This window comes from Diabrotica undecimpunctata, chromosome 9 (assembly GCF_040954645.1).
Source record: "Diabrotica undecimpunctata isolate CICGRU chromosome 9, icDiaUnde3, whole genome shotgun sequence".
NCBI lineage: Eukaryota > Metazoa > Arthropoda > Insecta > Coleoptera > Chrysomelidae > Diabrotica > Diabrotica undecimpunctata.
In genome coordinates, this window is record NC_092811.1 from 64,048,264 (window position 1) to 64,063,057 (window position 14,794).

General features: G+C 33.7%; 3 protein-coding genes across 3 annotated transcripts; all 3 read left to right on the forward strand.

Annotated features, from left to right (window-relative positions):
* Window positions 1-1,965: 1,965 nt before the first annotated feature.
* Window positions 1,966-3,282, forward strand: LOC140450996 (uncharacterized). The gene has a single exon (XM_072544700.1). The coding sequence runs from the start codon at window positions 1,966-1,968 to the stop codon at window positions 3,280-3,282; it is 1,317 nt and encodes a 438-aa protein (XP_072400801.1).
* Window positions 3,283-3,624: 342 nt separating this feature from the next.
* Window positions 3,625-4,635, forward strand: LOC140450997 (uncharacterized). Its single transcript, XM_072544702.1, has one exon. It carries the CDS (start codon window positions 3,625-3,627, stop codon window positions 4,633-4,635), a length of 1,011 nt encoding a protein of 336 aa, XP_072400803.1.
* A 265-nt stretch (window positions 4,636-4,900) lies between these two features.
* On the forward strand, window positions 4,901-7,090 carry LOC140450998 (uncharacterized). Its single transcript, XM_072544703.1, has one exon. It carries the CDS (start codon window positions 4,901-4,903, stop codon window positions 7,088-7,090), a length of 2,190 nt encoding a protein of 729 aa, XP_072400804.1.
* Window positions 7,091-14,794: the final 7,704 nt, after the last annotated feature.

Consider the following 14,794-nt stretch of genomic DNA (forward strand, 5'->3'; position numbering starts at 1 on the left):
AAACTTTTCCCATGACCTTTCTTTTTCTGCTTTCACAGCTATTTTAACCTCTTTTCTTTTTTCTTTATATGCCTCATAATCTTCAGGGCGCTTTGTACTTAGATATCTCTTCCATTTTTCTTTTTTGTTCTTTACTTTCCTTCGTATTTCGTCCGTCCACCATTCAGTTCTCCTCATGCTATTATTTGCTATTTTTGTCTTCCCGCAAGTTTCCTCAGCAGCTATGATTAAGCTGGTCTTGAGATTTTCCCACTTTTCTTCTATACTTGCAGTTTTTGCCCTACCTTTCAAAATATTGTCTAATTTTTCTTGGAATATCTTCTTATATCTTTCTTCTTTTAATTTGTAGCTTTTTACTTTTTCATTTACTACCTTTCTCCTCTTTTCTTCATTTTCTTTTGCTGTTCTCATTCTCATTATTACTAGATGATGATCACTGCCAATCTCTGAGCCTCTTTTGACTTTCGTGTCTTGTACTCTTTTCCATTTGTTGCTACTTACCAAAAAGAAATCTATGATTGATTTTTCATTTCTACTTTCTTGTACTCTCGTGTATTTGTGTACTTTTTTATGTTTAAATTTTGTATTTGTTATAACAAGTTTATTCTCCATACATATTTCTATTATTCTTTCACCATTTTTGTTTAGTATTTCTTCTCCTTCTTTTCCCATGCATTCCTCAATTCCATTGTTATTATTTCCGACTCTACCGTTTAGATCTCCCATTACAATTATATTTTCTTCCCCATTGTCAATTTGCATTTGGAGCTCCTCGAAAAATTTATCCTTCTCTTCCTTTTTTGCATCTTCATTTACTCCGTAGGCTGTTATTATTGTCCATATTTCCTCGTCTATCAGTTTCATTTTCAGCGATAATATTCTCTGGTTAACATATGTTTCTTCTATAACGTATTGTAGTCTATTCGGTGCAATTATTATCCCTACGCCTTCTTTTGCTCTCTCCTTTGCATCAGCTCCTACCCAAAATAACCAATATCCTTTGTGTATTTTCTTAAAACCTCTTCCTTTCATTTTCGTTTCCGTTATTCCTAATATTTCTATTTTTTGTCTGATCATTTCTTCTACAAGTTCTACCTCTTTTCCATTGATGCTTCTTACGTTCCATGTTCCCATTTTTATCTCTCCTTTTTTCTGCGGTATATCTTTCATCTTCTTTCTATTCTCATCCTTGTTTACCTTTGCATCGTGCTTTTTCCTATCGTTATTCCTATTCGTCGCCCTGGTCGTCATTGTCAGATCCTTTCCGTTGCTTTGGTCGTTATCAATGTTCCTCGTGTGGGTGTAGTTTTCTAGTTTTTTGGATGTTTTTCCAGTTCCTTTTTTATTTTGTTCCATCTCCATTCTTCTTGGTTTACTAACACCTTGTTGTAACCAATTTTGACGTCTTTGCCTGTTAAAAAGTACATGTTCATATTCTCTAATAATTTCTATTTTGTTTTAATTTTCAAATCGATCTGGCAACGTTGCTTTCTGCCAACATTGGGCATTTTGGGCGAGGTCGCTTCGATCGAGTTTTTTGTTATTCGATCGATGCGCGAGAGTCATGTACAAGCCGTTGCATTAAGAACATGTGTAAATAAAAAGGCACGTTTTTGTTGAGCTTGTAAGTCATTTCTAATTCATTTCCTGCACCAATTACCCAAGACAAAAAGTGTTAATAATCAATACAAACATTGGTAGCAGAGCGTGGTTAACTAATTCGTAAAATCCCGGTCTATAACAGGACTCAGTGGAAAATTTCGTAACGGTTAGTTAAACAATAGTGTTCGTTCCCGGTTGTGTAAATTAATCGGCCCAGTGGAAGAGACAACATTGGTGCAACCAGAAGTTGATCTACAAGTTCAATAAATGTGAGTTCCTTTTCAATTACTTTCCTTAAACTTTTCTTTATATAGTCTGTAGTTTTTTACGGCTTCGATTTGTAACAATTTTAAGTTAATCATAATGTCTGATACTAAAAAACGAGGTGTGCTTAAAAGTAAACTAACAATTTTTATTAAATACCTGAATACATTATCCGAAAAAGAAATTAGTGAGTTAGAAATAATTCAATTAAAAGCGCGGCTTTTAGACATAGAATCGCTTAAATCGGAATTTGAAATAATACAATCGCGAATCGAATTAGATACGGAAGACGAAGAAGAGTTTCAAATCCAGTTAATAGAAAGGGAAACGTTTGAAACGACATATTATACTTATATAGCTAAAGGCAGAAAAATTATTTTAAATTTTGAAACCGTCGATGTATCTAGTTCTTCCCTTAACAATTCACAAATTCAAAACTTTGATCAAGGCACGGCAATAAAATTACCGACAATAAATTTACCTAAATTTTCCGGTTCATATCAGACGTGGCTCGAATTTAGGGACACCTATAAAAGTCTAATTCACGAAAATAACAATATAAGTCCTATACAAAAATTTCATTATTTACGGGCGTCTTTGGAAGGTGTGGCAACTGATATTATTCAGTCGTTGGAAATTTCCACCGCTAATTATGACGTGGCTTGGAAGGCACTTTCTGAACGATACGATAACGACCAGCTGTTAATACATAATCACGTTAAATCTCTATTCAATTGTGAACCGGTCGTTAAAGAATCAGCTGTATCTCTTCGCAAATTATTAGATATTATTACAAAGAATTTGAGGGCTCTTGAGCAATTAAACCAACCAACTAGTGAATGGGGTACATTACTTATATATTTAATCTCAACTAAACTCGATTCAATAACCCTACGTGAATGGGAAAGTTTTAAAAAGAATGGAGAAAGGCACACCTTTGAAGATTTCAAAGAATTCATAAAATCACGAGCCGATTTATTAGAAATGGTAAATGAAACTCATTCAGATAAAAGAAAATCGGTAAATAACAGTACTCGCGGATTTATTGTTACGGGGGGTGAACGAAATGCTCCAAAATGCGTCTTTTGTAAAAAGGAACATTATATTCAAAATTGCAATGATTTCCTAAAGTTAACTATTAGAGATCGCATTGATAAGGCTAGGTTCATGAAGCTATGCATTAATTGTTTAAAAGGAGGACACACTAGTAAATTTTGTCGACGGGGTAATTGTACGAAATGCGGATCAAAACATAATACTCTTTTGCATTTAGAACAACGTAATGTCAATTCGCAATCTAATTATCCTACACAAAATAGTGCAATCGTGGATTGTGCGCCTGCGCAATCAACTGAGGTAGCTTTATCAGCCTACAGTTCTATTGAACACGTTTTTTTATCTACTGTGCTCGTCTAACTATTCGATAAATACAACAGATCTCATACTGTGAGGGCTTTGCTTGACTCAGGTGCTCAATCCAGCTTTATTTCAAAAGACTTATTTGATGGCCTCCATTTGGAGAATATACCAACAGACATTATAGTGACGGGCATAAATGGTATTTCAACTAATATTACTGCAAAATGTGAGTTACAAGTTCAGGCTATTCATAATGCCTTTCAATTCAAGAACCATTTTTTCGTTATTGACAAAATATCTCATCACTTACCAGTGTCCGATGTTAACGTGGCAGATCTAAAAATCCCTAGTCATTTAAAACTAGCCGATCCATCATTTTTCAAATCTGATAAAATTCAAATGATCATCGGATCGGATATGTTTTGGACTCTAATTTGTATTGGACAAATTTCGTTGGGTCCGAATAAACCTTTAATGCAAAAAACTAAATTTGGATGGATAATATCAGGTCCTATTGCTCAAAAAACCAACAATGTGTCTTGTAATTTGATTTTGAAAAGTGATGAAGTTAATGTTAATAAAACTTTGAGTCGTTTCTGGGAAATTGAGGAAGTGGAATCAAATCGGGTCTACACGGTGGACGAATACAAATGTGAAAAGCATTTCGTAGATCATTTTAAACGCGATAGTGACGGAAGGTTTATAGTCAAGTTACCATTCAAAGAAAATATTGAAAGATTAGGAGAGTCTTATACCATAGCGTACAAAAGATTCTTGAACTTAGAGCGAAAATTAAATTCAAAACCAGAACTTAAAAAATTATACAACGAATTTATACAGGAATACCTGAATTTAGGACACATGAAAAAGGTAGAAAACCTGGACACCGCGAATGTATCGTACTATATGCCACATCGCGCAGTTATTCGACAAGATAGTCTTACTTCAAAAATACGTGTTGTGTTCGACGCTTCATGTCCTTCCTCGTCGGGCTACTCATTAAATAATTTGCAATACGTCGGTCCGACATTACAAGATGAACTTTTTTCTATTCTTCTGCGTTTTAGACAATATAAATATGTTTTTTCGGCTGATATTGCTAAAATGTACCGCCAGGTATTAGTAATTCCAGACCAAAGGAGTTTACAGCGGATATTGTACCGCGAAAATTCAAATGATCCAATAAATGTGTACGAATTAAAGCCTGTGACATACGGCACTGCGGCAGCGTCGTATCTAGTTATTCGATGTCTATTTCAATTAGCGGCTGAAAATGAATCTAAAAATCCTAAACTGGCGAATATAATAAGATCTGACTTTTATGTAGATGATTTGTTGAGCGGAGCGGACAGTGTTGAGGAAGCAGCCTGTATCTGCAAAGGAGTTAAAGGAGAAATTTTATTCAAATAATAATGATGTGCTAAAGTACGTAGAATCCGACGAAGTGGACTCATTATTTATAAATTTCGGGGAAAATGAAAATGCTAAAACATTAGGTATTACGTGGAGCCCAAATTCAGATCAATTAATTTATAAGATCAATGATAGTTTTTATACTCCTAAAATTACCAAAAGAATAATATTATCAGAGGTATCGCAGGTGTTCGATCCGTTAGGGCTTTTAGCTCCTTGCATATTAAAGGCCAAGGTGATATTACAATCGCTTTGGTTGGAAATGCTGTCTTGGGACGAATCTGTCCCGTCAAGTATATACACTTCCTATTCTCAGTTTAGATCTGATTTGCCTGTATTAAATGAGCTTCGTATTCAAAGACACGCTATGTGTGAGAATGCGGCATATTTGGAAATGCATGGTTTTGCTGATGCATCGGAAACAGCGTACGGCGCATGCGTTTATATCAGGTCAGTAAATGCAGAAGGTCAGATATTTTCTCACCTATTGTGCGCAAAATCTAAAGTAGCTCCATTGAAAACCATATCTATCCCCCGACTTGAACTTTCTGCTGCTTTACTATTAGCCAGATTATCAAAAAGGGTAAGAACGTCTTTGAGAGTTAATTTTTCTCGTTGTATTTTTTGGTCCGATTCTACGATCGTACTGGGATGGCTAAAATCACCTCCCAATAAATTTAAAACTTTTGTAAGCAACAGAGTTTCTGAGATTCAAGACTCGACTAGTTCGGATTGTTGGAAGCATGTTAGCTCCAATCAAAATCCAGCTGACATTATATCAAGAGGAAGTACACCATCATCGCTTTTAAATAATAATTTATGGTGGTATGGACCGTCTTGGCTCACGGACAATGAAGATCGTTGGCCTAAAAGGCAAATATCAGATCAAAAGTTACCTGATATCAAGAAAATGGATGACCGTATTGCTTTCACGGCGATAGTGGACGATTTTATTATAAACAAATACTCCAATTTGGATAAATTAAAGAGAGTAACGGCATGGGTGATAAGATTTCTTAAAAATTCTAAGTTAAAAGATAATCACTTGCGTTTTAAAACAAATTATATAAGTACCGTTGAAATAAAACATGCGTTTGATGTTCTCATCAAAATTGATCAAGATATCTATTTTAAAGCGGACATTACAAATTTGCGCACCAACAAACCGTTAAAATCAAATAGTTGTCTCCTAAGTTTAAATCCATTTATAGACGAATTCGGTTTTCTAAGGGTTGGTGGTACGTTGAGTAATTCGAAATTTGCATTCGAGAAAAAACATCCTTTAATTTTACATTCTAAATCACATTTAATGTTTTTAATTGCTAGCCAAACTCATCTTGATTTATTGCATGCAGGGCCTCAGCTGATGCTTGCGACAATTCGCGATATTTTTTGGCCTATTGGTGGTCGGCTGTTGGTCAAATCAATTGTAAGAAAGTGCCTGTCTTGTTTCAGATTTAAGCCTCAAATAACTAAACCTATTATGGCCGCCTTACCAAAAGATCGTTTGAGTTCGCGACTACCGTTTGAAGTAACTGGCGTTGACTATGCAGGTCCCTTATTAATAAAAAGTCGCACAGGCCGCGGATGTAAAATTTCCAAGGCATATATCTGTTTATTTATTTGCGCGGTCACAAAAGCGATTCACATCGAATTAGTTTGTGATTTAAGTAAAGAATATTTTTTGTTGGCATTAAAACGTTTCGTTGCTAGAAGAGGAATGCCCTCTAAAGTATTAAGTGATAATGGTTCCAATTTTATAGCGGCTAGTAACGAACTTTGTGAATTAGGTCGATTTTTATCTCAAAATGAAAATGAAATATCCGAAAGTTGTCATAAAGACAATATAAATTGGAAATTTAATCCTCCCTATGGACCACATTTTGGTGGTTTATGGGAAGCCGGGGTTAAAAGCATTAAGCACCACTTACGTCGCGTCACTAAGGGAGCTTCGTTTACCTTTGAACAGCTAACTACATTGTTGACGCAGGTCGAGGCCATATTAAACTCTAGACCTCTTTCTCCTATCTCCGATTCACCTCACGACCTTACTCCACTCACCCCCTCACATTTCTTAATTGGACGAGCTGGCAGCAGTGTTCCCGAGAAAAACTTTGTTAATACACCTTATAATCGATTGACTGTATTCCAGCATCTGTCACAACTTAAGCAGCATCTATGGAATCGCTGGAGTAAGGAGTATGTCAGTGAACTCCAGGCTCGTACAAAATGGAAGCAGCATTATGATTCATTGAGGAGGGGAGCCTTAGTTTTAATCAAAGATGATAACCTTCCTCCGATGAAGTGGAAGCTTGGAAGAATAGAGGACGTGATCAAAGGACCCGATGACGTGTGCAGAGTTGCTGTAATCAAGACAGAACAGGGCCTGGTGAGAAGGGCATTTCCCAAGATTTGTCCATTACCGCTGGACAAAAATTTACAGACTGAGTGATAAATACAATGACACTTGTTTTTGTGAACTGAACATTTTTACTTTATATTTTAAATTATTAGTCTTGAGGACCTTTAAGTTAAGAAATTATCTATTTTATTTTTATTCTTTAATATTTACCAGTTATAATGTTTTTCTTTGAAAGCTTCCCTCTTTCAAGGCGGGGGGCATGTTCATATTCTCTAATAATTTCTATTTTGTTTTAATTTTCAAATCGATCTGGCAACGTTGCTTTCTGCCAACATTGGGCATTTTGGGCGAGGTCGCTTCGATCGAGTTTTTTGTTATTCGATCGATGCGCGAGAGTCATGTACAAGCCGTTGCATTAAGAACATGTGGAAATAAAAAGGCACGTTTTTGTTGAGCTTGTAAGTCATTTCTAATTCATTTCCTGCACCAATTACCCAAGACAAAAAGTGTTAATAATCAATACAAACAGTACATCCTGCATGTCTTTTCAACGTGAGTCTATGAAATGCATAAATATTGTGCTCTAAGTGTAAATTGGCAAACATTATAATCTAATAAATCATAAATCATCATCTATAAATCATTATAAACAATTATAATATGTCCCGTACGTGACAGTGGAATTCTCCTATATATATATATATATATATATATATATATATATATATATATATATATATATATATATATATATATATATATATATATATATATATATATATATATATATATATATATATATTATATATATATATATATATATATATATATATATATATATATATTATATATATATATATATATATATATATATGCAATTTGTGTATTATAAATAATCTGAAAGCAGTTATGGAAAGTGGAATAGATGCGAAATATAATCGGCCGAACAAAAAAAGGAACTGATCAAATTTATTGAAATCCATCCGATGTTGAAATCCGGAAAATTTTCCAATGATTTTACTTGGAAAAAAAGTTATGATTTTTTAGTTCTGAAGCTGTTTATTTATGGCATGTTTAATAATGTTGTAGTTTTATGGGATTAAGCCACAATTGGTTGGAATGATAATTACATTGTTTGATGTTTCCACTTGTTTACCATTAAACTGCTTTAGCCATTATAGGGTCTGTTGCAGTTGGGGGTGACCAATAGGTTATGGAACCAAACAGCTCCTTTGATTTTGATTATCTACGTGAAGACAACATAGTTTTAGACAAAGAAATGGCTGTTATAGATGCAGATAAGGAAAACGATCACATAAATTTATCACTGGATACACCAAGTACATCTGCAGATCAAAGAGGGAAGAGGAAGTAACGTTCTACTTCCAGAGATGCAAAATATGTAAGGGTACGCAGATTGGATAAAGCACTGGAGGCCAATGATGGGCTTCTGCAATTAACAAAAGAAAATAACCAGAAAACAGCTGCTTACTATGAGCAAAAGATACATCTGTATAGAAGAGATGTTGAGGCGAAAGAATCACTTACCAAAAGCTTGGCTCTTCTGGCTAACCATTTAATACAGAAAGACATTAAAAAATCTTAATAAGTAAGTTATTCTTCACAAGAAGTTCTACATGCTCTAAAAAGCTTAGAAACAATCATCAAATATTTTCTTTTTTTCAGTTGTATACGTGATTTGTCGGATTGTGAAAGAAATCTGCGGAAGTAAGTGTGTCAAAAATAGTTAACTCCTAATCTCGAGATTGGATAAAAGCAAAGCCGAACCGTTGAAGTGAGACAGCTTTTAGCGCCATCCTAGAGATTTAAAAAAAGAATCTATAGTTGAAAAAAGATGGAGGAAATGATGAAAAAGATGAGTGAAAAATTAGATTGTATGGATAATAGAGGTATAAGAATAGAACAAAAACTAAATGAAGTGCAAAATGATTTACAGCTCATGAAACGGAAAATCGCAGAATTAAAAGCTGAAAATATAGCACTAAAATCAGAAAATAAAGTACACGAAAAAAGAATAGAAGATCTAGAAAGAGAAGTAAGAAAAAAAAATATTATAGTATATGGTAGAATTTTTTTCGTCCAGACAGGTTGTCGAAAATTTGGCTCCAACATTTCAACTAAAATCTGAAGTATAAATGTGAAATAATTAGTTTTATTTGGTGAATAGTGCGTATAAGGTGATTACAATTATCTGAAAGTGTTAGAATCATTTTTAAACATTATTTTATCAATTTTATTATCTATTTTGTTGACCATGTGGTGAATTGAAGTCATTGAAGTGCCTTCCTTCTACCTGTCTACAAGCCGATTCTACCTATTTGGCCGATTTATTCCACCACGGTACGTATTTTAATCGGTAAATATTTAAATCAGAAGTTATATATTTATTATTGATAATAATGTGTGACGAGGCTGTTTTTTCGGACATAAACAAATGCAAAAAATGTAAAAAACCGGCAAAGACCGGATTTCGATGCATTACCTGAGGAAATATCTCACATACAGGTTGTGTTACTAAAAATAAAAATGTCATAATGATAACAAACCATTAATTGTTGTAATTCCGAAAACATCGAGATCCAAAATGTTGAAATATCTGCCAAAAATAGTCAAGACAACGTCATAAGCGCTCTACATATTACTTATGAAAGATCTGATTGAGCAAAAGGACAAGATTATCTTCAACCAATAAATCGGTATTAAAGCCTTACAAGATCAAGTATCATTATTAAACAAAGAAATAAATAGTAGAAAACAAGCTGAGAGAAACTCTTTAGACCATCAAAGCACCTACAAAACAGACAAAAAAAGTTATAAAGAAGTAACTCAAATGCCAATAGCTGTCAAAACTAGTACCAATAAAAAACAAACTCAAATAATCACTTTCCAATGTAACAGCAGCAGTTCACAAAGTACAAGCTGCAAATTTATGCTCTAATGTAATTAAACTGAGTGACAAACAAATTCTTTGTCCTCAAAATGACAACAGTGCAAATAAACCTAAAACGTTTAGAAAACCAAAAAATGTTCTAATAGGCACTAGTAACTGCAAAGTAAATGGTCTAAAAAATGTGGCTGTAAAGAGAAATATGAAGTACTATTTTACAACCAACTGGTCTCCAGATACATGTTTGGAAGAACTAACAAATCATCTGAAAACTATTGATAAAAATTTTGAAGTTAACCAATTAAACTCGAGATATCCAAGAAGTTATGCTTCATTTAAAATTGCAGATCCTGAGGCATCATCCCAAAGACTTTTAAATTGTAAACTATGGCCTGAGGGTATATATATATATATATATATATATATATTAATGAATTTTTTCGTTCCTTCATGCATAAACAATAACTAGAATAACTATAGTAATACTACAGAAACGTGCTCTGTTTCACTTAAATATACAAAGTATCACTAATAAGGTAGATGAATTAAAATTTTTTAAAGATAATAAGTATGACATTTTTTGTGTTTCGGAACATTGGTTAAATTATGATAATTTACAAAGAATTAACTTGGACAGTTTTCAACTTGTCACTTCATATTATATAGAAAGCAGACTACATGGAGGTGTAGCTATATATGGTTCTAAACGTATTCAACTTGAGCCTGTTGATTTAAACAAATTTTGTGATCCATTGAATGCTGAATTCTGTGGTGTTAAAATTAAAAATAATCGTTTTCTGATAATTGCACTTTATCGATCTTGTAATGGGGATATTACTCTTTTCAAATCTAAATTATATGCTTTAATTGATTTCGCCTACAAAAAATATGAAAATATAATGATACTTGGGGACATTAACATAAATATCGAAGTAAATACAGGGCACCTTTGTGAAATACGAAATTTCTTACCCATGTACGGCTTAAAACATTTTATAAAAGCGCCCACAAGAGATTCACTTACTTCAAGATCTTGCCTTGATAATATATTTACTAATATTAATGAACAAAATTTAAATACAGATGTCCACGATCCTGTAATATCTGATCATTTGGGTATTTTTGCTATTATAAGCGGTTTAAAAAATGTGTCTACAATCATAGAAAAGACTAAAACAAGATTAATTAATGAAAAAAATATTAAGAATTTTGTGGAAAAAATTAAATCCAAAGATTGGACTGTGTTTGACGATATCCACTGTAATTCAACCAACATGACAGAGTTGTTTATGAGATATATGTGTGAAGAATACAACATTTGTTTTCCTTTAAACAACGTGAATAGCAGAAAACGTGCTATTCATTAGTTTAATAGCAACCTTCGAAATTTAAGAAAACAACTCTACTATTGTAAAGCAACTTATAGAAAAATACATACTCTTGACAATAGGATTAACTATTGTCAAATTCGAAAGAAATAAGAGAAAAAGCACCCGGTACAGAAAGTATCCCAAGAGATATTTGGGGGCCGAGGTCTTAGGAAGCTATCCTGAAAATTGTAGCCTGTTATAATAACAGGCTACAATTTACAACACATATATTATATGAATGATACAGTATGTTGCCTGGTACCTAAACTATAACCTTTTATGCCAAACAAGAATTCGAAAATTTGTATTAATTATGCATTTACAAAGAGTGTGGGAGACAGGTAAATGGCCTAAGGACTGGACACAATCACTATATATTCCCATACATAAAAAGGGAGCGAAAGATTTATGTAGCAACTATCGCACAATTGCTCTAATTGCGCATTGCAGTAAGATACTCTTACACATAATGCTCGAGAGGATAAAGCCCTTTTTACTACCTAACATTGCGGAGGAACAAGCAGGTTTCGTCCCCGGACGTGGTACTAGAGAACAAATTTTAAACGTACGGCAGATTGTAGAAAAATCCAGAGAATTCAACATCACAACATATTTGTGCTTCATAGATTATAGTAAAGCTTTCGATTTGGTAAACTGGAGTAAAATGTGGCAGGTTTTGTCTGAACTGGGAGTCCCCAATCATCTAATACTGCTAATTAAAAGCCTGTACAATAACAATTATGCCAAGGCTGCATACTAAGCCCAATTCTATTTAACATCTATGGTGAATGGATACTGCGGAAAGATACTGAGGACTGGAACGGTGGCATCACCATTGGCGGGAAGAAGATTTGCAACTTGAGATATGCAGATGATACTACTATCCTCGCTAATTCTGAAGCTGAATTGATTCACCTGCTACAATGGATAGAAGACGTAAGCTTAACGATGAGCCTTAAAATAAACAGAAATAAAACGAGAATCATGATAATTGACAGAGCTAACAACAATCAAAATCATCTGGTCATGATAAACAATATCGCTGTTGTAGATAAATTTGTGTATCTGGGCTCATTAATAACCAACAAAGGAGGCTGTACTGAAGAAATAAAGCGGCGGTCAGCAATCGCAAAAAGCGCTATGGCAAAATTAACAAAAATTTGGAAAAGCCATGAAATAACTACCGATACAAAAATGAGACTAGTAAGAAGTCTAGTTTTTCCAGTTTTTACTTATGCATCGGAATGCTGGACCCTTACTGAGAAAGACAAAAAGAACATAGATGTATTTGAGATATACTGCTGGAGACGAATGCTGAGAATACCATGAGTGGCCCGAAGAACAAATGAATTCATACTGGACCAGCAAAACATAAAGAAAAGACTAAGAATACAAATATCAGAACAAATAATAAGCTATTTTGGACATGTGCTTCGAAGAAATGGTCTTGAAAAACTTACCATCCAGGGAAAAGTAGAAGGCAAAAGAAATAGAGGTAGATCTCCCACACGATACACGGACCATATTGTTGCTACCATTGGCGCTCCATTGTCAGAATGTGCTAGAATGGCAGAAGATAGAAAAACGTGGAGGAACATTGAGAAATTTAGCTAATAGCTTCATGATATCACGATACATGCATCAGGTTAACGACTATGAAGAAGAAGAAGATGCATTTACCTGAACCAGAGAATTTAAAACAACTGGAAGATGCTGCAAAGGCAGGAAATAATGAAATTTTAAGTAAAATCGATGCTAGCGAGGTGAGACTCTTACTAAGAATCGAAGAATTTAAACGAAAAGTGAATTGAAAGAGAAAATTCGCATTTAAGACAACAAATAGACGTACTTCAGATACAAAATAGAAAAAACAATCATATTTGGTTTGGATAGAACAGAAGAAATTTTCAAAATTCAGGCAGTTTTAGCATCGATAAAAAGTCTATTAAAAATAAAAATAAACGAGCGTGATATAAACAATCTCTATAGCCTAGGAAGAGGTAAATCTGCGCCAATTAAAATAGAGTTTCTGTCGTACCTCACAAAACAATTAATTTTCCAAAATAAAGAAAAACCTGCAAGGTTCAAAAATAACCATTGTTAACGACCAAACAGAAATTCAAAGACAAGAGCACAAACTCATAAAAAATGGGTACTCAAGTTCAAAGAAAACAATAAACCAAACTGTTACGTTAAAAAAGATATTCTTTTTATAAATGGTAGAACGTATACAATAGAAGATTTAAAAAGTCTAGATCACACCGAAGAAGAGGAACAAAGCGAGCATCATACACAAAGTGAACCTGGCACCCACTAACTTCTTTAGTCGAACGAAAAAACTTTTTTACCTCTATTCCCCTTATGGAAAAACTAACAGAAAAAAGCTTTTTAGCCACTGGCACGGTTAGAGAAAATCGTTTACCAGGGGTACACTTACAAGATTCAAAAATTATGAAAAAAGAAAACAAAAGGGCATATGACTACAGAACAATTGCTAATCAAAATATAATTCCAGTAAAATGGTTTGACAATAATTTAGTAACGCTCTGTTAAAACTCAGCAGGACTTCATACAATTCATCTTGTAAAGCGGTATTCACAGAAGGAGAGGAAGACGATCCAGGTATGAAACAAAATAGACATCTTCCAGAGATGTTCCAAAACAGAGATCTTCCTCTGTAATACTAGTAATATTTATTATTTCAGGTAGATGTAAACATGGGCAGAGTAGATCATAGTGATCAAAATATTAGCCTTTACCGCATTTCTATTCGCGGCAAAAAATGGTATTTTCCATTGATCAATCAATGCATTGACATGGCTGTTCGGAATGCCTGGAAACTTCATCCTTTGCATGGAGGAAATCTGAACCAGTTATCATTTAGAAGACGCATTGCAACATCATTGTTACAACAAAATAAAAAACGATAGAGCAAAAATGAGGTGTTCAAAATGCAACGTAGGCTTACATGTTAAATGTTTTGTTTCATACCACACTGAAACTTAATAGTAGTTTATATGTCTGGTGTACCATATTTTTTACAGTATTTTTTTTACTTATTTTTCATAAATATTTTGTTTTTACGATAAATATGTTTTTGTTAATTGATATAACACGTAAATTTGGAGAAAAATATTAAAAAATATTTTCATGTAGGTTTTAGGCATATCTGGGTTAAAAGACTTATTGGATGTTGAACAGCTTAAAATGCTTTACCTATCTCTAGTAGAATCTAATAGAGATGATAAAGTAGAGTATTTCCAAAGAAGTACAAAAGTCAACAATAAATTTATAGCTATGCAACCCCAAACGAATCAGTGTGAAACACGATTAAATTTAAAAAACGATGTAGTCACAAGATGGAACTCAACGTATTTTATGTTTGAGCGATTTTTAAAAACTCGCGAGCCCCTAACTGCAACAATAGGAATTCTGCAGATTTCTGTAGAACTGTTAACAGAATTTGAATGGCTGGCATTAAAAGATGTGTGGTCTGTTAAGGCCGTTTGAACAGCT